The sequence below is a fragment of the Cyprinus carpio genome, chromosome A14 (genome assembly GCF_018340385.1).
Source record: "Cyprinus carpio isolate SPL01 chromosome A14, ASM1834038v1, whole genome shotgun sequence".
Taxonomy (NCBI): domain Eukaryota; kingdom Metazoa; phylum Chordata; class Actinopteri; order Cypriniformes; family Cyprinidae; genus Cyprinus; species Cyprinus carpio.
In genome coordinates this window covers 28,467,148-28,495,142 of record NC_056585.1, presented here as the reverse complement: position 1 = coordinate 28,495,142, position 27,995 = coordinate 28,467,148, and the positions used below count along the sequence as shown (strand labels likewise).

At 37.6% G+C, this 27,995-nt stretch overlaps 2 protein-coding genes across 2 annotated transcripts in view; one reads left to right on the top strand and one right to left on the bottom strand.

Annotated features, from left to right (window-relative positions):
• The window catches only part of LOC109066844 (microfibril-associated glycoprotein 4-like), a 198,673-nt gene that overhangs the window by 51,781 nt on the left and 118,897 nt on the right, over positions 1–27,995 (bottom strand). The window lies entirely within an intron of this gene.
• On the top strand, positions 3–11,601 carry LOC109077214 (neuronal acetylcholine receptor subunit alpha-9-I). Its single transcript, XM_042770475.1, is given in 8 exon segments — positions 3–885; positions 1,468–1,613; positions 5,592–5,746; positions 5,853–6,032; position 6,127; positions 9,369–9,720; positions 10,824–11,260; positions 11,263–11,601. Coding segments are annotated over 8 exon segments (1,449 nt in total). The 5' UTR covers positions 3–824; the 3' UTR covers positions 11,380–11,601.

Genomic DNA, 27,995 nt, shown 5'->3' with positions numbered 1-27,995 from the left:
GTGAGTAATAATGAGATGTAGGCTAAACAATTGTTTACATTATTTACTAGAAATGTGCATGAAGTTTTACTTTACATGTATTATGATATTTTTTTAGACATGGTACCTCAGTGATACTATTTTTGGATATTTATTTATGTATGTACAGTATGTATGTATTGATTGATGAACCGTCGTGAATCAGTTTGAAGTGACATTTATATTTGCATTACATTTACATCATTTAGCACCAAGTACCGCAGTATTACCCTCTCTTTTCACAGATGGTAGCGCGGTAATGTGTTTTTGTGCGTGTGTTTGAGCAGCTCTGGTCCGCACTGTCCTCTGGTTTCAGTCCAGACTGATCGGGCCTCTCGGGTTTCCCTCCGTTTTGTCGTGTTTCTGTTGGCTCGATGCGTATCTTGGTGCTGAAAGAACGGATAAACTCCGTCCCCTGATCGTATGACCCTCATCCAGATCTCACGGCGGGACTAACACGCGCTTTTCACATCTAAAACTCAACCCGGTGCCAGAAGCGCACGAGACTAATGACCCAGATTGCATTTCGCTCCCGTGTCAGTTCAGGACACTATGTAATGATAAAGGTGTCATTTCCGTCTCCATCCCCACATCAGCTCCGTTACCTGTCCGCGCGCCCACCTGTTGCGCGCATGATTGACAGCTCAATAGCGGGCGCGTCCGGTTACCCCGCGCGCAACGCGACACCCAGAGCTCCAGTGTCCGGAACGCCTGCGCGTAACGGGCCAGAACCGAGCGGGATTATCGGTGCGCTGGATGAAGATCCTCGCTGTCCTGCATGAGGCGGATGAACTGCGATCGGGGTGATGGAGAGCACGCGGCGCTTGATGGAGATGCTCATCTTCTCTGCGTTATTGCTGGTTGAAGGTGAGAAATTGACATTCATATTTATATTCTTACCAGATTTTTTTTTATTATTATTTATTAAATAGTTTTTTTTTTATGTAACCAGTGTGGTAGATAATTAAGCATAGGTTGTTGCTAGCTAAGAAAAATACGTTCTAAGAACATTTTCTGAACATTCGAAATGGTTTTTTTGTTTATGCGAACGTTAAATTAACATTCCATTTTTTTTTTTTTTTTTTTTTATCAAATTTATTTTAAAATGTATTTCAGTGGCTTACTGTTTAGGCTAAATACATGAATGGAATGGAGATCAAAACTAGATTCACAATGCTAATGTTTAAATTTGCATATCAGTGTTATATGTATTTATATATTAATATTATATGTAATATTGTATTTTTTGGAACATTATAAAGCATGTTCTTTGCTGAATTGTATTCAACTGTGTTATATGTTCACACGTGAAAAAAAAATGTTTTCTCAAATGTGACAATTTTCTTGGACTGAAATATATAGGGCAAAACAATTTAGATTTTTTTAATTATATATATATATATGTGTGTGTGTGTGTGTGTGTGTGTGTGTGTGTGTGTGTGTGTTCAGCGGCTCATTGTTCTCAGGGTCAATTCGCACACAAGCTCTTGAATGATCTGATGGAGAATTACTCCAGCGCTCTGCGACCGGTGGACGACACGGACAAATCCCTCAACGTCACACTGCAGGTCACGCTGTCTCAGATCAAAGACATGGTCAGTTCAAGCACACACACACACACACACACACACAAACACACTATGTCAGTAGCGTTATATGATGTTACTTAAGGTCAGTTGAGCACAGACACAGACTGCTGTTGATATTAGATGCCGACAAGAGACACAGAGACAGAAAGAGAGAGTGAGAGAGAGAGACATGGATATATCACACGGATGATGTCATGGCTGGTTCTTCTACTGCTAACTCAGTGTAACACACATGTGTATATGTGTGTGCACACATTTCTGTCACTAGGGGTGACAACATAAACCGATACTCATGAATGAGGAAGTTTAAGTAAATTCTGACCTGTTTGTTTTCACATAAATAAGTGTGTGGGATTGAGTGTGTATGTGAGCATGTTTGTGTATAAGAGAGAGAGACAGTGTGTGTGTGTGTGTGTGTGTGTGTGTGTGTGTGTGTGTGTGAGAGAGAGAGAGAGAGAGAGAGAGAGAGAGAGTATATTTGTGTGTACAGATTTGACTGTACTTGTCCAAAATGTCCTCACTATTCAAAAATGTTCTATAGTGAAACAAACATATATGTGTGGATGTAAAGAAAGAAAGTGGGACAAATGTGCACTTTTTATTCTCTTGAATTACTTTTTTCTCATTTTTAAGTGTTCAAATGTTAAATTATCCAGAATTTCTTTATATTTGGTCTTATATAATAAAATTATTTAAAAAAGTGAAAAGTAAAATTTTACTTCATTGTCTGGTTTGTTTGTTTATTTATTTATTTTAATGTTTCTGTGCTATTATTACCACTTTTATGAGAATCTTGGTTTCATGCATTTTTGCTATAATATAAGTTTTATGTGTTTGCATTTAAAAAAAAATGTAGTTACAAAAAATTATCCTGTGCTGAAATTTCAGATAAAAACTATTTTAACAAAAAAAAATTATACTTCACATTTCTACTTAACAACTTTAATAATATCTAAATAATTAAAGAAGTCAAGTCAAAGATTATTTAAAAAGCACTTTTTTTAAAAACAGCAAGTGATTATCAAGTGCTGAACAAATGAAAAGAATAAAAAATATCAATGATACAAACAGTCAACAACGCGAAAGGAGACAATAAGACACCATAAAAACAAAAAAGGAAGCAGCTCTCACGTAGCGTCAAATGCCAGACTATAGAAATTAGTCTTTATGCTAGATTTACAGGTGCATCTCAAAAAAATTAGAATATCATAGAAAAGGTCTATATTTTTTGTAATTTTTTAAAAAAAAAGCAAACTTTCTTATATTCTAGAATCATTGCACACGAACTGAAATATTTCACAAGGTTTTTTTTTTTTTTTTTTTTCTGATGGTTACAACTTACATCTTAGGAAAATAAAAATTCAGTGTCTCAAAAAATTTGAATATTCTATTTTGAGCTTGATTAGTTTGATTAATTTTGAGTATAAATACTGGGTACCTCCTGGGTTAGTTTAGAGCATGCAACCACAATTATGGGAAAGACTTATCTGAGTTGGGCGGCTCTTACTGCGTGACGGAGAGCATAGCACGATGCTTTGTACTCGTTCATGTTCCCCGACAAAAGACCGGCGTTGTATGCGGCAGTGCATTTGTTTACCGCAGCACGGATTGTTCTGTCCACCCACGGTTTCTGATTTGAGAAGGTCGTTATAGTTATTGTTTCAGTTGCTTGCTCGACTAGCGTGTTTACAAGGCTTAATGCTACATCTTTGAACTCACTGATGTCAGATGAACTTGCCCGAAACATGTCCCAGTCTATGTTAACAAGAGCCACCTGTAGCATAGCTTCTGACTGAGAGGACCCTACTGGGAGGAAAATGGCAGCATGGTCCGATTTGCCAAAAGCCGGTAGTGAGTGGGCTTTGTAGGCATTCTTAAACTGAGAGTAGCAAAGATCCAGTGTATTCGGACCTCTGGTCGGACAGGATACATGTTGATAAAAGTTTGACATGACCTGCCTGAGGTTGGCTTTGTTAAAGTCCCCAGCGATGATAAGAGCAGCGTCAGGATGTTTGTTGATGTTGCCGCTGAGCGCATCGTGAAGCTCGGACAAAGCCAAGCCGGTGTCTGCTTGTGGTGGGATGTAAACAGCAGAAACGATAATAGATGAAAACTCCCAGGGGAAGATAGAATGGGTGGCAAATAATAGATAAATGTTCCAGATGAGGCGAGAAGGAGCGTGACAGAGTGGAGATATTCCTGGGCTCACACCATTTCTTGTTAATCATGACACACTATTCCACCTTTGGATTTACCGGCCTCAGCTGTTCTGTCCATCCGTAAAACAGAGAAGTTATCAGACGGCGTTACAGCAGTGTCCGGGACCGAGGTCGTGAGCCATGTTTCAGACAAACAAAGGATGTTACAGTCCCTTATGTCCCGTTGGAAACTTATCCTAAGATCGTCCATATTATTCTCCAGAGATTGGACATTGGCGAGCAGAATGCTTGGTAGAGGAGGACTGTGAGCTCTTTTCCTCAGTCTGTTGCGAATCCCAGAGCGTTTCCCACGGTCTTTCTTGATCCGTCACCTCGGGTGGTTATTCAAGTGGCCTTTGTTCATCTCTGCATTCCGGAGAATCTCAGATGGCCACGATGGGTTGGAGGATAAAGTGTCCTGAAACAGGTCAGTGAAGTGGTGTCCAATGTACAAAAGTGTTCCTTTGTCGTAAATGATCAGTGCAGATGTTATGTGTGTTAAAAGAGAAAGCAAAAGTAAGTAAAAAAGTAAATAAAGCACAATCTAAGCGGAGCGACCTGGACGGCATCCAAACTTGGCGACGCCATCTTGAAATATTTCAGTTTGTGTGCAATGAATCTAGAATATAAGAAAGTTTGCTTTTTAATTAAATTACAAAAAAATAAAGAACTTTTCCATGATGTTCTTATTTTTTTTAATGCACCTGTAAAAACAGCAAGTGTTTGAGCCTGTCTAATGTAGAGGGGCAAACTATTCCAGAGCTTCGGGGCCGCCACTGCAAATGTTCAGTCACCCCTGCTCTTCAACTTTACCCGTGGGACAACTAAAAGCAATGGTCAGCAGACCTAAGTGCTCTTAGTGGAGCATAGAGCTTGATCAAGTCAGACAGATATTTAGGTGCTAAACCCTTAAGAGATTTAAAACCAAATACCAAAATCTTAACCTGAATCCTAAAATGGACAGGGTAACCAGTGAAGAGAGGCGAGAATGTCAAGAATCTTTCATTTCGTTTACCCGTTAGCAAGTGAGCTGCCGCATTCTGGACCATCTGCAGTCTGGAGAGAGAGGCCTGACTAATATCTATATAAAGGCCATTTGTCACGGGGTGCTACTGTGAGGAGCACAGAGCAAGGAACGAGGAGAGGCAATGTACAATTCAAAGTCTTTAATTAATCCAAAGTAAACAGGAAAACACACGTAGCACTTGTAGACACAAACAATTCCAGACAAGGGAAAACAGAACGGGCTAGAACTAAATAGGGCAGATAACGAGGGGCAGACAGGTGAGGAGGATAACTAATAAAGTACCATCTGCAGAACGATGAAAAGTAATACCAAATTTCCTAAAAATATGTCCTAAGGGAAGCATATACAGGGAGAACAGAACAGGCCCCAAAATGGAGCCCTGGGGGACCCCACACGTGAAAGAAGCAGTTGAGGAGACAAAGTCTCCTAAGCAAATTGAGAAAGTTATTTCGGACAAATAAAGAAGGCAGCATTTAAGAGTTTTAATTCTGGAATAATCCATTTATCTTCATTTTTATCAATTCAAAGTTAATTAACAGCTAGTTAGCAAGCACCTGAAGGCTGATGAAGGCCATGGTCAGATCTTTATTTTAAGGTCACATTGCAAATAATTTAACACAGATAAAACGTAGTAGTTAAATTTTTCATGTGAATTTCAAAGTGAAAAGGCTCTCTGAAGAGTCACTCTGATTTGTACATTGAAATTCAACATCCCCTGCCCATCTCTGTGTGTGTGTGTGTGTGTGTGTGTGTGTGTAGGACGAGAGGAACCAGGTGTTAATCGCATATCTCTGGATCAGACAGACGTGGCATGACGCCCATCTGAAGTGGAGTAAAGAGGAGTATGATGGTCTGGAGGTGATCCGCATTCCCAGCAGCCTCGTGTGGAGGCCGGATCTGGTGCTGTATAACAAGTACGCCCGTACGTTCACACTCACACACCTGTTCTTCTTCCACTGATGTCTCTCCACAGCTCTGGTGAGGAATGAGCAGTGACTCTCTGTATTCTCTGTCTGTCAGGGCGGATGATGATTTCTCCGGGCCGGTGGACACTAACGTGGTTCTGCGGTATAATGGTGAGATCACGTGGGACACTCCGGCCATCACTAAGAGCTCCTGTGTGGTGGATGTTTCCTACTTTCCCTTCGACAGCCAGCAGTGCAACCTGACCTTTGGCTCATGGACCTACAATGGAAACCAGTATACACACCAAATCTCATGAATAATAAACATGCTATTAAAGACATTTATAACATATTACTTACACCAAATCAAATACTAAGACAAATAAAAGGGTGTGTAAATTATGACATAATTTTCATTTAATGTAGACTATCCCTTTAGCTAGCTGTATTTTATACATATTTAACAACAAAACTATTAAATATGCTTCTCAACAAATACAATTGAAAAAAATGTTTTCTATAATATGATGATAACCATTAAATAATGGTAAAATAACATCCACACATAAAAACAAATAACAGATAAATAAATAAAAACATATAAAAACTGGATGATTTATAGTTTCTGCAGCTTAAATGTAATATTTGGAAAACATCTTTAAAACATATTTTGGTTAGCTGTCTAATTTCAGAAAACTAGACTTAAAGGAAAATTTGACCCAGAAATGGAAATGTGCTCACCCTCAGGTCATCTAAGATGTAGATGAGTTTGTTTTGGAGAAATGTGGGATTGCATCACTTGACGTTTTCTAGTGTATTTCTTTAACTTCTAAGGTAATCACAATATGACCTTTTTCAGATGGAAACAAATGGAAAAGTGGTCTGATCTGAATCTGCAAAGATCAAGCACCATTTAAACAGCTCTAAAATATAAGGCTGGATTTTGATGTGATGGACAACAGGAGATGAACTTTTTCACTGGAGGATGTGTTATTATGGACACTGGACTTTTATTTGAGTTAAAAACACCTTATTGCTGGATTTGTTTCAGCTTTTGTCTTCTCCAGATGTTAACTGATGGACTGTAGTGCTGTGGATTATTGTGATGTTTTAATCAGCTGTTTGGACTCTCAGTTTGACGGCACCCATTCACTGCAGAGCATCCATTGCTGAGACACTGATGTAATGTTACATTTCTACAAACCTGATGAAGAAACAAACTCATCCCAATCTCGCATGACCTGAGGATGAGCACATTTTCAGTTTTGGGTGAACCGTTCCTTTAAGGATTTAACACTTTGACCCAGGGGCGGCGTTAGGGGTGGGCTAAGGGGGCTGGAGCCCCGAATGTTTTCAGTAAAGCCCCGAATGTTTTTATTACCACCATGCATCAATGAGTTTTCATGCCCAATAAAGTAATTTATATTAGAATTTAAATAAATAAATAAATAAATAAATATCTCTCGACTCTCACGTCTACAGTGTCTGTCAATTTACGCGTTGTCATTCACACCCGACAAAAAACCGCCCACTGAGTCTAGTGCTTCTGACTGACATGTAAACTGGCCAACCATCGATAAGCGTCTGTACGATCCAGCCAATGATATGAGATCTTTTGGAGCCAGGTGGTTTGTTGGCGTGTAGTATTTTACTAGATCAATTTATTTGAAAATTGAAATGGATATTTCAAAATTCTTCAAAAGAATAGACAACATTTAGACGCCAAGAAACAACAGCTTCAGGTATCTGTAACTTTTAATCATAGTATTATATTTCTTTTCGGTTTTAAATTGTGTCTGATTTAACGTTACATTTTGAACATCTAACAGTTAACGATTGCGCAGCACAGTCTTTAGCACACACACACACAGAGCGGTTATAATGTTTGGTTAGCACGGTCTGTGACAGACTTTTCGTGTCAGGGCAACAATTCAATAAACAAGATAATAAAAAAAGACACATTTCGCAAAGGAAATGGTTCCAAACAAAGCATGTTGTTGTGCTCTGCAGCAACACACAGCGGTGTTTACTGAATAAATTTGCTTGAGTAAATGATTCACTGACCCATTCATAAAAACAGTTGCTTACTTTTTTTCTGAATGAATCATCTGTTTCGAACGAATCCATTGATTAAATGACTGACCGACTCACTCATTAAGGCAGTGGCTTACCGCCATCTAGTGGCAAAGTACCATTCTAATTTTTTTTCATAATTTCATATTTCTGTATTCCAAATTTTATATTTGATACATTAGCCTCATAAGATTATTTATGCAATTTGTAAGTTCTGTGTAAGTGCTCCTTCAAAAAATATAAGTGTATAGAGCCCTGTGTTTATAATTATCCTTGCCTTTTAGTGTTTGTGTGTGTATTATATATGTAAGTGTAAGTATAAAGTAAGAATAAGGTAGCCTATAAAATGTAATATGTGCAGGAAGAATGGGTGAATTTTTTTTTTTTTTTGTTATTATAGATTCTTTATTCACCTTTTTTTAATCTATTCTCACAAAAATCATGCCGTTAAGTGAAGACTATTAAAACAATAATAGAGCTGAGCTTACTATTTTACCATGTCTTAGATGAGTCAGCAAGGAAAGAAGAGGCTTTAGAAGGTTAAAGGGATGATCTAGGAACACTGCAGACAGGTCCAAAACACGTGAAGCTTCAGCAGTATACCTTTACCCAATTTGGAACACAGCAGAGAGCTTTTAATAAGAATTGGCTAAATGGATTTCAGTGGCTTGGGTATTCTGTATCCAGAAATTCTGCATTCTGCTTTTCTTGTCGTCTCTTTGGCAAGCATCATATCCGAAACAGCAAAGACACATTAACAAGTGCAGGTTTTCTCCAACTGGAAAAGGGCTTTAGAATCATTCAGAGAGCATGAACAAAGTAGCCTTCATAAGGCTTCCATGACATGCTGGAAGAGCTACAAAACAATTGAAACACATGGAGATATGAATGATGCACAGACTTCAGTAGAGGGTACGGTTTATCTGCCAGACTGAATAACTTGAATCTGTTTACTGTAATGCATAAACACAGAGATAAAGTCCTTTGACCGGTATATCTTTGTAGAGTAAGAGTATGTCAGTGCACTGCTTAATGTTTGCTTCTTATCCCTGTTCTACCAGGACGAGTGTAGCCAGTCAGGGTTGATTGGAAAAGAAAAGAAAACTGAGAGACAGAGACAAAAAAAAAAGCGAGATAAAGACACAACATCAGCATATGTGTCAGGATACAAAGGATAAACTTAAAATAAAATGTTTTAAATTTGTTTTTTATTGTTTTTGTATATTTTAAACAAGGTACATCTTTCTGATTTATTAAAATAAAAAGTCACATACATGGATTTTTCTGGGCTAAGCCCCGGATCTCCACTCACCCTAGAACCGCCCCTGCTTTGACCTATTGGCACAAAATTTGGTGGAAATCATTGTCTGCGTGTCCTGAAGGAGCCTGAAAAGTTTGAAAAAAACGCCACCTAGTGTTCAGAAGATATGGCCTAGTCCAGTTTGTTGGCCAAGAATCACCCGATTAGAAATGAAGGCTGACATTGCATTTCAGGGGCAAGTTAATCAGAAATAGTCAAGACTATCTGTTTTGTAACATGCCCATTTGTCTCCTGCAGGTGGACATCGCCATGGGAATGGACAGCGGCGACCTGTCGGACTTCGTGGAGAATGTAGAGTGGGAATGTCACGGAATGCCGGCCACTAAGAACGTGATCATGTACGGCTGCTGCTCGGATCCGTATCCTGACATCACCTACACGCTCCTGCTGCAGAGACGCAGCTCCTTCTACATCTTTAACCTGCTGCTGCCTTGCTTCCTCATCTCCTTCCTCGCACCTCTGGGCTTCTACCTGCCTGCCGACTCGGGAGAGAAGGTCTCGCTGGGCGTCACGGTCCTGCTGGCACTCACCGTCTTCCAGATGATGGTGGCGGAGAGCATGCCTCCCTCCGAGAACGTTCCTCTGATCGGTGAGTCTCTCAACTAGTGTGTGATGTCACGAAGAAGAATTAAAATGCCACATACATTACCATTCAAAAGTTTGGGGTAAGACTTAATGTAATGCTTTTAAGAAATTAACACTTTTATTCATCAAGGTTGCATTAAATTGATCAAATTTATAATGTTACAAAAGATTTCTATTTCAAATAAATGCTTTTCTTTTGATTTTTCTATTCATCAAAGAATCCTGAAAATTAAAATGCATCACACTTTCCACAAATATATTGTGCAGCACAACTGTTTTCAACACTGATAATAATCAGAAATGTTTCTTGAGCAGCAAATTAGAATGATTTCTGAAGATCATGTGACATTGAAGACTGGAGTAATGATGCTGAAAATAAAGCAATAAGCCCCAAGAAGCCGTGGTTTACAGTGTATTTATAACAGCCGAGGGGCGTTGTTAGGTACGACATGAAGCGGAGTGACTAAAACCCCTTAGCTGTTATAAATTCACTGTAAACCACGGCTTCCCGGGGCTTATTGCTTTTATAAAACGGTTATTCCATATACGTAGTAAGTTTTCACAGAATAAAACAGCAGATAAAGTGTAATGATATTAATAAAAACAGTATTCTTCCACCAAACAATGTAGTTCCTCAGAAACAGTGGTGGTTGCAACAAAGTGGTTGCCGAGCAACAGACAAATGTAAACAAAGGTGTTTGTTACTTTGTAGAGTAATTTACAACAGCTTCGAACACGGCCCAACCAATCAGAATCAAGGACCGGAACTCTCCGCTTTATAATTCAGCTTTGATCACAGAAATAAAGTACATTTGAACAGATATTCACATAAAACAGCTGTTTTGATTTGTAATGATATTTAATATTTTATTTTAGCCTTAGTAAGCAGAAAAGACTTCTTTCAAAAACATTAAAGATCTTACTAACCCCAAACGTTTGAACGGTAGTGTATAAAAAAATCTGTATTTAGTTTATATATTTCATCATTTTTAATAAATTAATTTCTTAATTACATATTAATTTTGAATTCTGATTTAATTCTCTAGTTTTCTACTCTGAACACAGACAAAATATAACAAAAAAGAGATTGACGTCTCTCTCTGTCAGGTAAATACTACATAGCGACGATGACTATGGTCACAGCGTCCACTGCTTTAACCATCTTCATCATGAACATTCATTTCTGCGGAGCCGAGGCCAAACCGGTGCCGTACTGGGCCAAAGTCCTCATCATCGACTACATGTCCAAGATCTTCTTCGTCTATGAGGTCGGCGAGAGCTGCGCGTCTCCGTTCGGACAGATGGAGGAATCCGAGTCCTTCCATGGTCAGAACCACAAGAAGAAGCTCCATCCCAAAGAGAAAGCGAAAGGAGCTCCGCCCACCTGCTGTCCCGACGACGACAAATCAGCTGCCTTCACGCTGACCTTTGACCCCTGCGTTTACTGCGGTTGCCGTGGCAGCAGTGGAATTCTCAGCTGCGACCCGAAGCTGGTCCGGAATGTTTGATTTTTTGGAAGGTTGTTTCGGGGGCAAAAGGGGACGTGTGTGTGAAAGTGGCCGAATGGAAGAAGGTCGCCAAGGTCATGGACCGAATCTTCATGTGGATATTCTTCATCATGGTCTTCCTCATGAGCATCCTCATCATCGGGAAAGCACCTTGAACTGATTGCTGTGACAGTCAGGTGAGAGAGCAGAGCACAGACGTCATATTTAATTGGACTATTTGACATATTAATTTTTGCTGAGTTTTTGTCCACTTTTTACTGACACCACAAAACCCCTTAAATTCACACTGCAAAAAAACTATTTTCATACCCGGTATTTTTGCCTTGTTTTCCAGTATAAATATCTAAACATTCTTAAATCAAGATACATTTACTTGAGAAGCAAAATGTTTAAAAAAGTATCAAAATGAAGTGAGTTTATGCTTAAAACAAGAACAAATATCTGTCAGTGGGGTCAGAAAAATACACTTACTTCAAATGAAAAACAAGATTATTTTTCTGACCCCATAGGCTGATATTTTTCTTGTTCAAATGATAAATTCACCTAGTTTTGGTCATATTAAAAAAAAAAAAAAAAAAAAAAATATCTTAAGTCATTTTCCTTTTAAAATAAACATATCTTGATTTAAAGGAACAGTTCACCCAAAAATAAAATTTTGCTGAAAATGTGCTCATCCTCAGGTCATCCCAGATCAGGATGAGTTTGTTTCTTCATCAGGTTTGTAGAAATGTAGCACTGCATCAGTGTCTCATCAATGGATGCTCTGCAGTGAATGGGTGCCGTCAGAATGAGAGTCCAAACAGCTGATAAAAACATCACAATAATCCACAAGTAATCCACAGCACTCCAGTCCATCAGTGAACATCTAGAGAAGACAAAAGATGAAACACATCCAGCATTAAGATGTTTTTTTAACTCAAATACATAGAGTCTATAATCCATAATAACACTTCCTCCAGTGAAAAAGCTTTCTGGTGTGAATCAGGAGAGAAATCTGCACAGATCAAGCAGCGTTTAAAGGAGCCATGTGTAATGTCTGGCAAAAAAATCAAGTCATACTCCACATTCCATACCAGATGGGGGCAGTATGCCTCAATAAAGTGAATTGGTCTACTCTAGAGTAACAAACGAGAAACGGCATAGTCTCTATGCTCCGCCCCTACCTTTACAACAACCCTAGAGCCATAGCCGAAGCCTAAAGGACGTTTTGCCTCCAGAGGAACGTTGGGTGATGTCAAGTGATTTTAAAACATGACATTCAAGCTACTCCCCTTCACCTTTACCAGTGAATATGTTCATATTCGTTTTGTTCATATTACATTTTGAGTTGTATATACACATTATTTGAATTAAATTAATTTGACAGACAGCATTCTGTCAACATCATTGGTCAACATCAGACAGCTGATGTTGACCAAGCTAGCGCCAACCAACGTAACCAGAGCTGCCAACTCTCAAGCATTCACCGTGAGACACACGCAATTGACTCTTTTCACACGCTTTCAAAAACTTGACCGCTCTGAATATAGTGAGTGAGTGCGCGCGCGGCCGGGGCGCTCTCGCTCTCGCGCTCTCTCTCTCTCTCTCTCTCTTGGGTTCATTATCATCGAAGACATTTCAAGCTTCTTAGGTAATGTTACATTTTAGCATCAGCTTGGTAGAGACAGGCTTTTAGTAGATAACAGGTGAAACCGGATCGGATCTGTGGGTAAGTTATAGCTAGCTAATTATCAAACGCAGCTACGGTTAGCCATCGCTAACATTAGCACGTTTATCGAACAGCCTTCGATACATTTCTATGTTATAACTTCCCGAATAAAATACGCAGACATATAAAACAAACTTCTAGCGAAATACTAACAGCATCTTACTTACCAATCCAAAAGAAATGTTGCAAGTTCGGAGTCGAACCTCATTTCTTTCAAGTCCATCAGTTGTCTCCAGCGATGGAAAGCAGTGCCGATGTTTACTCTGTTTCGGCTCCTTTTCTTATCGGATTTGGTTTGTGATTCCGAGCGCGCGTTTGGTTCCCTGTGTTTTTCCCATCCTTCCGCTCTCTTCCCTGAACTGAAATGAAGTAGTGGGCTGTACCTTCCACACGATTGACATCAGGTTCAAGTATGCCCACAAGCCGTGCGAGTTATTCGTGTATTGCAGGTTGGCTGGTGGTTATGTTGCCCGCATACCGCCTCCCATGGCCGAAACTGGTATTACGACACCTGTCGGGGGGGCGGGCCGTGACTAGTAATGCTAATGCTAATTAAGGTTGATATCCTCTGCAGCACTATAACTTGACATTTTTTTAATGACATCATCGCCCTTATTTCTTCTCATTCTTTTGATGCGTGTAGGTCATTTTTTGGATATTTTTACCTCAATTTTTACACATGGCACCTTTAAACAGCTCTAAACAAATATGTGACTGGATTCATTTTGAGTTTCATTTTGATGTGAGAGACAACAGAAGATGGACTTCTTCACTGGATTATGGACGTGTATTTCCAGGACTCCAGAAGCAACAGTTTGAAGTTTAAAAATGTATTTGTGATGGGTTTTTTTCTTTTCTTAATAGATGTTTTTGTGTTTTGTGGATGTTAATTGATGGACTGGAGTGGTGCGGATTACTTTTGAATTATTATTTTTTTGGATGAACTATTCCTATCTTTGTAATGGAATACAAAATAAAAATTCTGAGTGCAGAAACCTTTTTACAACTTCTTAACAAAAAATATATAAGATCTTATAATTTTTTTAACTAACTACAGTCATTTTGTTTTTAAGTCAGACAGATTGTGATGTATTATGCATCATGCTGGAGCCTCTTATGTGTGTGTGTGTGTGTGTGTGTGTGTGTGTGTGTGTGTGTAAGATAATCTGAGTATTAATAATGCAGACTTTTGCCTCTCAATGAGCACATCAGTTATATCAGTCTTTCTGATGAGAGATCCGCTTTTCTTCATTAGAAGGCTGTGACCCGTCTTCATTACAGGAGTCTCTCTCGCACATGTGTAAAAGAGGATATATAGACATATATAGACGATATACTGTATGTTGACACTAGTTTTACATGAAAAATTATGATCATGCACAGGGAATTATGTTGTCGCGTTAACTTTCCAGAAGACCCCGTGTCACCTGTGTGTGTGGGGGGCGGGGGCGGGGGGGGGGTGTTTTACATTACATAATGTTTCATGTTTTTGGCTTATTGTATTTATTTTCCATTTTTGCAATATATATATATATTTCACTCTAATGGAGGTTTGTGTTAATTCATGCACTGGTTTTGTTCTTCTGCTGAAAAAAAGTTGTAAATAATATAGATTCTCTTAAGACATTATACTTGCTCTCTCTATTCATTCAGAGATATTAATTTATATGTTGTATGTTTTAGTTGTCTCCTACTGTCCTATGTTGGACTTCACTGTTAAAAAAAATTAAATGTTAGATCATGCCTCCACACCAGAAATATGAGATCCAGCCCCTCCAGATTATGTCAGAAAATATCAGTTTTGTCTGGTAACAGAACAACTAGTCATCAAGGTCATCTAATACCAAAAACCCCTGACGAGCAAGTCTTGTCTGGTACCCAAACCTCTATGGACGGTCTTCTATCAGCCAAGAAGTGGACTGAGCAAAGCCAGTGAAGAGCAGAAGCAGGAGACGAAGTGATGATAAACAGGAGCAGAGTTTATTGAATAATAGTTGCGTATATTTCAATGCTCAGACACAAATCCAACAAGAAGTGTTTTACCAAACTGCTTCACAACAACATCCCATAAACCTTGAGTTTCCATAAACATCCCTCTTATCTCTTATTAATGAAGAGAAACAGCCCTTGAAATCACGCATCATGCGACTTAACAACAATGGAAAAATAATGACTAATAACTATATAACTAATACATAAATAAATGAATGAAATGAGTATATAAATTGATTCAATGATTATTATACAGGTTTATATGCTTAAATGGAATAATAAAAATATTATAAATGAATGAAGAATAAATGAATATAAAAGACAGAAAGTAAAACAGAACACAATGGTTTGTTATGATAGGACAATATTTGTCTGAGATACAACTATTTGAAAATCTGGAATCTGAGGGAGCAAAAAAATCTAAATATTGAGAAAATCATCTTTAAAGTTGTTCAAATGAAGTTCTTAACAATGCATATTAATAATCAAAAATTAAGTTTTGATATATTTATGGTAAGAAATTTACAAAATATCTTCATGGAACATGATCTTTACTTAATATCCTAATGATTTTTTGGCTTAAAAGAAAAATCAATAACTTTGACCCATACAATGTATTGTTGACTATTTCTACAAATATACCCCAGAGACTTAAGACTGCTTTTGTGCTTCACGGTCACATATATGAATAAATGAAATTAGTATAGAAATTGATTTAAGTATTATTATAAAGGTTTATATGCTTAAATTGAAAAATAAAATGATTAAATGGTAAATGATTATGAATTAATTAATTAATTAATGAATATTAAAGACAGAAAATAAAACACAGAAATATATGATTGTTCTGTTGAAGCACAACACACACAGATTGCCCCTTAATTATATGAAACCATTTGATTACATAGACTGATTATATGCAAGCAAACTTCCATAATCATCATCTAAAACATCCTTTGAAAGCTCTTTCCTTCTATGTGTTCAGAAGAATAGGTCTCTTCTGTCATACAGCTGCGTTCGAGCGTCAGTCAGGAGATTTGGCACCAGTTTCACCCCATAATTTGGCACAACTGGAATTTCCAAAAAATTGTGAAAACATTTTATTTTGTTTAGATTACTGGAGTATATTTTACAAGAAAGTACTATTTTAGTTTTTCTACTTTAAAATCTTACATTTCATTCAATGTGTTAGTTGCCTTTTCTTTGTAATTGTTTGTGAAATTTACTAGCAATTTTTGTACCTCGCAATGTTAACCTTTCAGTTTCGAGATTGAATCCCACCTTTAAATGCGGATATCACTCCTGAAATTTGGCAGTGTGTACATCAAGTAGCAGCATTAATATTAAATGGCATGGGATCTTATGCACAGAAACATGCCTCTGTGTTTAGTGGCTATTTTTCAGATGAAACATTTTCCAAAAAAAAAAAAAAAAAAACTGAACACTAGAAAACCTAAACCTCTTTTAATTCTCAGAAACAATATATGAAAGAAATAAAGGCAAACTGGTCTGTAAAAAGTGAAATGAAAATGACTGAAACATATGAAATGAAAAGAATCATATACAATCAAAATAAAAATTGAAATAAAGCAAATGAACTTTGGTACAGAAATGGTTCTTTCTTTGGTTCTTTCATAGTTATTCCAACTACATTTTTTTTTTTTTTTGGTCAGGTTTAGGAAAACTAGATGCATTTCCAGGTTTTTAACAGTCATTCACGAGTTCACCCTTACATCTAATCTGTTAGCATATAGTAAGCATATTTTGCCGCGCTGTCCTGGGGGAGGGGCTCCGGGCCCGGAATATAGCCCGAACCCAAAGAACTCCCCCTATCCCTAATGTGGGATAAAAATAGATTAGGAGCGAGGAGTTGGGGTGGAGGAGGGATGCCGGAAAACTGTCACAGGACAGAGGTAAGTAGGCTGCATTTATATACCCGTATTGTGCCAGTTAAGATGGTTAGCTAGGTAAGATAGTTGCACCTGTGCCAAATTGGTTGATTATCTGATCGTGCTTCTCCCGAACCTTGTTAATAAAACATCATTAATACATCGGATGAAATCATCAATATATACTATATACTCAACATGGGAATGTGTAATTATCTCATACAACTGAAGCCAAATTTACAGATTAACATAAAATCTGTCTTTTGTCACTTAATCAGAATAACTGTGCCCTATAGCCCCAGTTTTTCTTTTACTGCTGTTACCATTGCTTCCATTATCTGTGTTGTTACTCTTACAGCTTCTACTTTTGCTTTTATTCTAACTATTGCAGTTGCTGCTGCTCCAACTGCTGCCGCTGCTCCTGCTACTCCAGCTGCTGCTCCTCCTGCTGCTACTGCTCCTGCTCCTGCTATTGCTCCTACTCCTATTACTTTTAGTACTGTTTTTCCCCAGTCTTTAAAAACCTCCCATTTGATCTTTTCCTGGGCTTGTTTATACATCTCATTAGTGTAGTGCTGTCCTCCATTCTCCTCCACCATCTTCTCAATCTTTTCCAGCAGTTTTGTGACCTGAGAGCGGTTGCTCATGTCTTCATTATTGAATGAGTGAAATCTGTCACCACATGAATGAACGACAGCCATGAGATTTTGACTTTTTTTGATATACTTATCTTTTCCAAAGTTCTCCTGAATCCATTTCACTGTGTTTTTCTCCTCGTCTGTGAATCTCACATCCAGTCTGATGACCAGCAGGAACGCATGAGGACCAGGAGCAGACATGTAGATGCAGTTCTCAATCTCAGCCTTCAGTTCTTCTTTTTGACATTTTCGGTATCAAACATGCCTGGAGTGTCAGTGATTTTTGATGATCTGGTCACCATTCTTCCCTTCTCCACTAGCACAGATTTTAGTTACTGATTCTAGTGACCCAGCGTTCTGAAAATGCTCTTTACCCAGTATAGTGTTTCCAGTTGAACTCTTTCCTGCTCCAGTTTTTCCAACTAGAACAATCCTCAGATCTGATAGTGAGAGAGGACTTTTATTAACACATAATTTACAAACAAACAAAAAAGAAAATATGACATAATATTAAATGTATGGTTAACATGACATACTATATAAATTTATATCTTTCTCTGGATCACAAATAATCCATCCACAATTGTGTGACTGCAGTCAGTATAACCGAACACTGCATTTAAAAACTCAGAAATCTGTGCAACCATTTCCATGTCATCATTTACTCATCCTCAAGTCATTCCAAACATATAAAACTCTTTCTTCTGTGTAGCATTATAGAAACTTTAATGAATGTCCCAGCTGCTCTTTTCAGAACAGTGATGTGAAATCTGCCACTTTTCAAGCTTCATAAACCACCAAAAATGATGAGACACAATGTAATATCATTATATAAAGTACGAAAAATCTTTATCAATGGCAACCCAGGACATTTAAAATGCCGGACTGCATAAGCATCCCTTATGTTTGTATCTAATGATAAAGTAGGAGTATAATGCTAAGTCCATCAAATTTATTGAGCGGACTGATGGATTCAATCAAAAACTAGAATGGATGAAGTTCTTTGTTATTAAATTTGTTACATGCACAGATACATGATCTACCTTTTCATGCCATTAGAGACAAACAGTTCAGACGCATTTGCATATGCACAGACGAGATACTGTCATTTTTTTGAAAGGCAAATTTTGAATCCTGAACCGACAACTTCAGTATGTTCCTTGTTCCTGCTTTCTGACCATTAAGCCTAAAATCATATTACTTAGTTTGCCTTTATAACAAATTATGTACTGTTATTATTTGAACAGAAGTTATGTGACACATTTACTGTGCGTTTTTTGTTTAACATTATCAGCATAACATTGTTACAGCACTCAGTTTACAGTGTAGTTTTATTTGTTGACCTGTATTCTACATCTGTATACTGTATATACTGTTTATCATAATGACTAGAACCAAAGGCTTTGCAATCATATGATATAATGTTACCAATATTCTCTCTATGAAATGAACAGTTACAATGATTCAGGATTTCTCACTGTTATCACTAAATCAAAGCCTAATAGTCTAATTCTATATACTATTAATATAATTTAATTGTAAGTTAATTTAGTCTTACTGACCTGTATCTGTTGATGCCATTATTGTTTTAAATAGTTCTGCTGTTGTTGTACTGAATGTCAACCTGAAGTATGAACTTATGTATTTGAGCATTTACCTATTGTTCTTCAAAAAAACTCCACCTCTCTCTCTCTATTGTGCATGTTGGGAGTGCGAGGTGGAGCTGGAGCTGAGAGCGTGGTTGAGTGAATGTGATCTTTCACTTTTTCTTATTACAGTCCATCTCAGTGCTCTGATCATTCTGAGGCCCCATTCACGCATGGTACATCTTTCTTCAGAGGATATACACACATCATCAATATCTCAGATATTCATCCTGAATATCTTGGAAGCATTATTAACTTTGTTGTTACAGATTCAGTGTGACATATGTGACCGGTGGTACCACATGCAATATGTACAAGAGCCTGACCCCATGATGCACTATAGCTGTGCAGCATGTCAATTTGAATCTCCACCTCCCCTGCCTTTACATTATTAGTGTTTAAGTTTTTGTTTAGTTTAAGGTACTGTTAACCTGATATTACCTCACATTGTTTGAAAAATAAAGCATTTCATTGCAAATGAAAGCATTGGTTTTATTCATATATGTAGAGTATGTATATAGATTCTACAAATGTAAATTTATTTTCCATTTGTGGTAAAACCACAAAAAAAAAAAAAAAAAAAAAAAAAAAAAGGTACTTGGAAGGACAGATAAGTTTACCTGAAATGGTTTGATTGTTGTGTCGGGAATTTACCTGTCGGGAAATACTGTACATAGCAATGGGGTCACATATTCTGACGGCCCCTTTAAAAACATTAGTAACCTGTTTTTGTGACATTGGCTTCATGATCATTGTTAAACATTTAGGCTACGTTGCATACAAAATGCAAAATAGGCTACTCTGCAAACAACAGTATTGTGTTCATTCTCATGGTTTAATAAGTCTGTTGAATAACGAGCATTTCTAAACTAACATTCCACACAGTCACTTTAATTTTTATTTATTTAAGAAGCAGTTAAGAGTTTGTACAAACATATTCAAAAACATTCAAGAGTATCTACATTAGCTTACATAACACTTAAGGCTAAAACATGAGCAGAGGAATTTTTTTAATTAAAAAATAAAAAAGTAGATTTTTATCCACTTAAAACTATTAGAAAATGAATAAATAAATCCAAATCATTTAATTTAACAGATGTACTGTTCATATTAGACCAAGCTTCTGTCCTGGATAGGCTATAATACAATAGAGGAGGTTGCACATTGAATTAAAAACTATTCCCCTTAGATGTAAAAATGGCACGCTAAAACATGTTCTTTCTTTTAGATGGCAGATTTACATGTTTTTGAATTCCCCGGAACGTACTTTGGAAGTTTCTTTCCGTATTGCTCATGGAGAGAACTCTATCATGATATATGCCAGTACTGACAGCATGAGGTGTTTTGATTGCGGAGATTTCGGCCATAAGCGCTTTACATGCCCACATAAAAATGAACAATACGCATCCACATCTCGAGCCGAGATGAATAACACAGAAACAATGAGATTCCAAGAGCAGGCCAAAGAAGTTACAGATGAAATAAAGGGGCAGCAAGAGGTGAGTGAGTTTAATGTTATTGTTGGCGATGTGGAAAAACCTAGCGGCAGTACTCCTATTGACAAAGATGTGAGTGTATGTGATGAAGTTGTTGAGCATGAAGCTCAAAGTGATACTAAAGATGTGTGAGAGGGTATTGTTACAGGAGACGTAGGTGGTTCAGAGGAAAATATGGTTGATGAAAGGAAGGATTTGTCACAGTGCACTGACGATTGGTTTCAGAGATGATGAGGAGCAATGGCCTGATGTTGCAAAAATGGTTGATAAGGATTTATACTTATATTTCTTGACCAAACTAAAGGAAAAGCTGGTGTAGAGAAAAGTGATTTTTTTTTCCTGATATTGAAAAGTTTGTTTATTCTGTTATGGTGGTTAATAGAACAAGTAACTATGATGAACTGTCACAGCAGAAGCGCTTTCGTCTTAAGAAGCACTTAACTGCCATAAGATCAGGTAGAAAATCAGGTAAAGCAAAGGGGAAATCAAAATAATCATGATATTTAAGAACTCCTTTTTCTTTCTTTATGTTTTCCCCTTTCTCTCTCTCTTCTTTATGGAAATCTTGAGGGTGGGATCCTTAAACATAAATGGATTGAGGGATGGAAAAAAGAGGAACTTTTTTTTTGATAGAATTCATAAGGATAAGTATCTGGGTATTGTATTTTTGCAAGAGACCCACAGTGATTTTAGCAATTAAGTTGATTGGGGTTTGAGGTGGGAAGGGGAGAGAGTGCTTAGTCATGGGATTAATCTTAGTGCTGGTGTGGCTGTGCTTTTTTCTCCTGCTCTTAAAGTTAAAATTCTGATGAAAACTGAAATAGAGCCAATAAGACTGGTAGCTGTTAGAGCTGAAATTAGTAACAAACTTGTTTGTTAATATCTATGCCCCCAACAGTGGAGCAGATAGATTACAAGTTTTTGTTAAGCTAGAGCAATTTTTAAAGCAGCAGCAGGATGGGGACCTTATTATATTAGGAGGTGATTGGAATTGCACTTTGGATTTCATACGTGATAGGAATGGTGAAGAACCTCACATGCAGTCAGCTTCTTGTCTGGCCAGCGTTGTGAAAAATCTAAGGTTTTAAGATGTGTGGAGAGATCGCAATTATTTAAAGAAGTAGTACACTTGGGTGAAAATTAATAATGTTAGGGTTTTTGGTGCATGGTTAGACAAGTTTTATGCATCACATAATGTGAAAAATAGGGTGGTGCATACATCGATCATTCCTACATATTTGTCCGACCATAAATTCATCACAGTTGAGTGTACATTGGTGAACAGGATTCACAAGAGCTACTACTGGCATTTTAACAATAAGCTATTGGAAGATAAACATTTCTGTGAGAACTTTAAATGCTTCTGGGAAACTTGGAAGAGTGAAAAGTGCCTATACGAAAGTGCTAGCCAATGGTGGGAAATTGGCAAAGTGCATATAAGAACATTCTGTCAGCAATATGCTACCCATTCTTCTTTTGTTTTAAAAAAGACATTAGAGTTGCTGGAAAATTAAGTAAATGACATTGAGAAGAGTATGACTGTCAATGATGCTGTAAACCTACAAGAGCTGTGGACTGAGAAAAAGAATCAGCTGAGTTTTATTTTAAATGAAAAAGTTAAAGGGGCTCTTGTAAGGAGTCATTTTTTAACAATAAATGACGGATGGTCTGACATCTTATTTTTTTAACCTGGAGCATAAAACAGGACAAGGAAAACTGATGTAGCCTACGTTTTAAAAGACAATGATGGTCAAGATACTTCAGATCCTGTGGTGATGCACAGGCTCACTGTGGATTTTTATTATTGTTATTTCAATGATGTTTACCTAAAATTAGTGGTAAATAAAGAGATTGTTAAAAGTCTCTCTCTCTCTCTCTCTCTGAGTGCATGCTGGGAGTGTGTGGAAGCTGAAAGCGTCGGTGAGAGTGATTGTGGAAAACTTTTGTTTTCAAACTTTTTTTCCAATTTTTCTTTTACCCCTCGCTAGTTTGGTTTATAAATAGTTGGAAAAAAGGTTATAATTTTGGGTTTCGCAGATGAATAAGGCTGTCGTCGTGTTTTTAAAATCAGACTCCCTTGTTAATCAGTTGACTGTGAGTGGAATATAGGTGAGGGAAGCGTTTGTTACGATAACCCCGCTATCCGCTCCAGCAACGAAAAATCATCATTTCAAACGTTCCACCATGTATAGCTAACGAAACCATCACGAAAGAACTGCGGAGGTTTGGAAAGATCACAAGCCCTGTAAGAATGATTCCACTTGGATGTAAAAACAATGCGCTTAAGCACGTTCTCTCTTTTAAACACCAAGTCTTTATGTTTTTGAATTCACAGGATCGTACCTTAGAAGTCTCTTTCTGTGTTTCTCTTTCACGGGAAGAATTCATACATACAGCACTGAGAGCCTTAAGTGTTATGAACGTGGAGACTTGGGCCACAAACGCATGTCCGCATAAAGATGACCAACGTGCATCTACTTCTCGTGGGGATGTAAATGATACCGATCAGCAAAAGAGTGAAAGTGAAGAATAGAGAACTGAAGATTAGGATGAAGGTCCTACAGAGGAGGGCAAGATGCAGGAGGTGAATGTGATTAATTTACATGCTGCAAGTGTGGAGCAAGCTGAATTGTAGTTCTGTCTCTGATATACATGGAGATGTTACAGATTAGACTGCTTCAGAGTGAGGCACAGAGTGGTGTGGAATATGTGTGTGAAGTTAAGGATGTGGCACAGGCTGAAAATTTAGAGCGAAAATATGGTTCATGAGATGGATAGTTTATCCCAGTATACGGATGATGGATTAGGAGATGATGAACAGTGGACTGGGGGCTCCAGATAAACTGAAAGATTTGTACACTGTTGAAGAAATGCATTTCTGGATAAAAATAAAGGTAAAGCTGGTGTTGAAGTAATTACTTTCCTGATATTGACAAACTGCTTCGGTTATGTGGGCTAGGAAGGTGAGTAGCATTGATGAACTCTCATAACAGAAGCGGTATCGTCTGAAAAAACATATTACTGGTCTTAGACGTGTTAGAAAAAGGGGGAAAAGCGGGGGGAGAGATGGGTATTAATGGATTTTTATGGTTTCTTTTTTAACGTTTTTTTTTTTTTTATTTTTTTTTATTTTTTTTATTTTGATTTTGGGGGTGTTGTGGGTTAATGTAAATGGAATGAGGGATGGGAGGAAAATTAGTTTACTATCAGAAATAATACGATTGAAAGATTTGAGTGTTGTTTTTTTGCAAGAAACCCATAGTAATCAAAATAATGAGGCTGATTGGGGCTTGTGATGGGAAGGAGAAAGAGTTCTTAGTCATGGGACTTATTTAAGTGCAGGAGTGGCTGTGCTTTTTTCCCCTGTTCTCAAAACAAAAATTTTATCAAAACATGAAGTGGTATCAGGGAGATTATTGGCTGTAAGGGCTGAGATTAAGAATTTGCACTTTCTTTTTGTGAACACTCTACGCTCCTAATATAGGAGAAGACAGAGTACAGTTTTTTATTAAACTAGAGCATTTTTAAAAACGCAGCAGGATGGTGATGTTATTGTACTAGGTGGAGATTGGATTGCACTTTAGACTTTAGGACACAAGATAGGATTGGAGAGAAGAACCTCATGCAAAGTCAGCTATTGTTTTAGTTAATCATCTTTTTCGTTTTGATACTTTAAAAGCTTTTGGTTTTAGAGACAATTTTATCCACAAAATAAAACTGTTGTATGCTGGGGTGGGGCCACATGTATGATTAAAATGGCTGGTGGCCTCAGTATTCCTGTAAAAGTCAAACGAGGCATTCGGCAAGGTTGTCCTATTTCAGGTCAACTTTATAGTATAGCCATTGAACCTTTATTAGGTAGACTGAGAAGACAGCTAACAGGTCTACAGGTCAATACATTGGATTTTACTTTATAGTATTAGCTCTCTGCATATGCAGATGACGATACAGTTTTAATCAGTAATCAAAATGATGTTTGATGAGTGTGTAAAGATGGCTTTGGAATGTTATGGGAATGCGTCTTCAGCCAAAGTTAATTGGCAAAAAATGTGATGCTTTGTGGTGTGGTCAAGATTTTATTAGTCCATCATTACCTGGTAGTTTGCAGTGGGGGAGAGAGGGATTTAAATATTTAGGTGTTTTTCTAGGGACAGATTTGGGATGGACTAGTGGAAAAAGTGTGTGCTCGGTTGTCTCACTGGAAATGGTTGCTACCCCAGCTGTCCTATAGGGGGAGAACCCTGGTCTGTAATAACCTGGTAGCATCATCTTTGTGGCACAAAATGATGATTTTAGAGCCTCCAGAAGACCTGGTAAGAAGAATTCAACAGTGCCTGGTGGATTTATTCTGGTCAGGACAGCACTGGTTGAAGGCACCAGCGCTCTACCTGCCAATACAGGAAGGAGGACAATTAAATCCAGAGTCAGAGCTTTTAGACTCCAGGCGGCTCAGAGACTCCTGTATGAAGAAGATGTAAGCTGGACTGAGGTGGCAGCCTAGATAGCCCTGTTGAAAGAGAGCAGAGCAATATGGGGTTTAGACCCGTACATCTGTTTTTACTGAAGTGTACACATGAACCAAACTAAACCTGGAACGGACTGGACAACCTTTTTTACAGATCAATGTTAAATACAAAAAATCGTCGACATTATTTCAGGTTTCTCTCGGGAGCCAAATGGTGTTGATACGGGGCTATGGCCTGCGAGAAGAACCACTGTGTTTTTTAATTACAGAGCACTGAATTTAGAAGGGCTTTTAAATCAGTATCCCCTCAGGAAAAATGATGTGGACTGCAAATATTAACCAAAATTGGACATTTTCTTTCTGAAGAAGGATGGATTTTCTGCTGAAAAGTTTGGCCTTTAAAACTGGGACATAGAGATCTCTCAGGAGTGGCAGACTGAACTGTTGACACACCCACAAATCTATTGAGTTTCTTACCATCACTGCGTGATTATGTAGACTGTTAATCTAGAGTACACAACCGGGTGAAGAAGAGGAGAGTTTTCTTGTCTATCCCCGGATCCTGGAATTAGTTCAGCTGACATTAAGAACATAGGCAAGAAAATGGAAAATGGCATTGCTTTCTTTTCAGAACAAAAACCCACCCCAGCTGTGACTTTTTTAGACTTGACTGGAAAAGAAAGATTTTTATGTACGTGTGTAAAGGTGTCATCATAACCCTCTTCAGCTTCAGAATGTGAAGGTTATTTGGTCTAAGTGACCACAGGGAGTTTTTTGGGTCGAACAAGGTGACTATTTCCACCCCCTAAAGGTTGCTGGCGGTATCCTTGTACAATACCTCCCGAATTGAGAAAAAGAACTGTGGAGACCTACAGTGGAGGATTGCGCACTGGTATAATAGCCCACTAAATAGACCACAGAGCACACCTGATCGATACCACACAAGTCACCAGGATGGGGCTGTCCTATTCTTGGTAAAGTGTGCACATGATTACAGCCATTATTTTATAAAATGAGAAGCACTGGTGCGTCAAACATCTAGGAGAATTATTTGCACCTGAAAGGAGGTATATTTCTAGGGCCCAAAGTTACAGCAGAAGTAAACTTTCAGAGTCATGTTCCTATTTTAAATTTCTTATTTGGGCTAAGGCAAAGAATGGCTATAATGGTTGTCAAGGAAAAGTTTTAGCGTTTAAATTGAATGATCAACTGATGCTACTTTTAATAATTAGAATGGATTAATAAATCCTGTATTAGCATAGAGTAGTACGCTATATATAAATGATTAAATGATCTGCAGATAGTTCAAATATAAAGGGAATGGTAATCAATGCATTTTTTGTGACAGACAACATGACTGATGACGTTTTTGTGTTTTTTTTTTTAAATGTTTTGATGAATGTTGTTTTATATAATTGTGCTAAAAAAAAAAAAACTATCTGTGATGGCCATTTATAATTTTTAACGTTTTGTATATAAAAGTAATACCTTAAAAGTCAAATCCTCTCTCTCTCCCTCTTCTAGGCTCTGTGTCGTTCCCAAACTGTGCATGGACTCCGAAGACTGCATTCAAAGGCCGATTGTGTCACCACAGCACCACGAAGGCAGGCGTATTTCGAAAGTGACGTCAAATGTGCCCTCTGTTTCCCAGGAAAATGAAGTTATCTGATGGACACTTCGCACCATACCATATCCCAGAATCACTCGCGAGCAGATGACGACAGTGTTTATATTCAAAGAACATGGCAGGTGAGAGTTCTGTGGGGGAATTCAGATTGAAATGTAAGTATTGTGTTTTCATTTACTCAAATACCCTAGCGAAAGATGTGAAAAGCCAGGGTTTTTTTTTTTTAACACAAATCCCACAAATGATTTAAGACAACTCTCACTTGTATATACGAGGCAATAGGGCTCTCCCTTTGTTTCTTTGTTTTTTTGTATTCGGCAGAAGTCATTTAAGGATATGTCTACAGATGTTTGTGTGAAAACCTAAACTTTAGCACTAGCAGGTCAGTATTTGTGTGGCTGTCATATTTTGCTAATGTATAAGAGAATTGCAGGACCTGTCCTTATTTTTTCTCTATAAGTGTTTTCCATTTTCTCTTGTTTTTAGTACTATCTGGAGAAAAATGAGCCTGCCTGGGGAAAGACTTTAAAAAATTTACAAAGTAAGCAAGTTAATAGATAGATTTTTGGCTGAAACATTCATTGTGGCCTGTTTGTATGTTGATGTAAGAAAGAATTTTCAGGGATCTTAATTCAAATAATAATACATATAATCATTACATGCCTATAGGACATAGAACACTACATTATTCTACCATAATATTATTTAAAAACCTGGTGTAGTAACTGTGTGTTTGTTTAATAGGTTTCAGTTGAAAAGAAGCAGATGTCAGACTATTTGTAAACAAAGCTTGAAGACCCTGCAATATATGGAATTTGGGAGTTACCTTTGGCCTGTATTGGGAGTTAACCGCACTTTACACAACGTCAATAGCATTTCAGTAATACTACTTTATTTGTGCTGTAACGCGTAGTGTTAAGGCATGACTAATCACATTTTCAGTAATATTTTACTCCGGTACACATGTTCAGTAACGCTTGCATTACAACACACTTTTATAGCCCAAAATTTTACATTTTTGTTCAACACAAATAAAAAATAAACAAAAACGGCAAGACCATAAAACATTAATGCAAATTCAAAAATTGCAAACAAATACGTTACTATTTCCTGTTTCGGTCAGTCCAATAGCCTGCGTGTGGTGTCCACGTTTGGAAATAAAGGACTAAATGACAGCCTCTGATATATCCGGTTTAGCGATATTTTTGTTTTATTATTCATCTCGCCTCTCCTGGTGGATCAACTTTGTTCTATTGCGTGTGGACATATACACACATCAGAAAATAAGGTAACAATGGCTTGTCACTCGG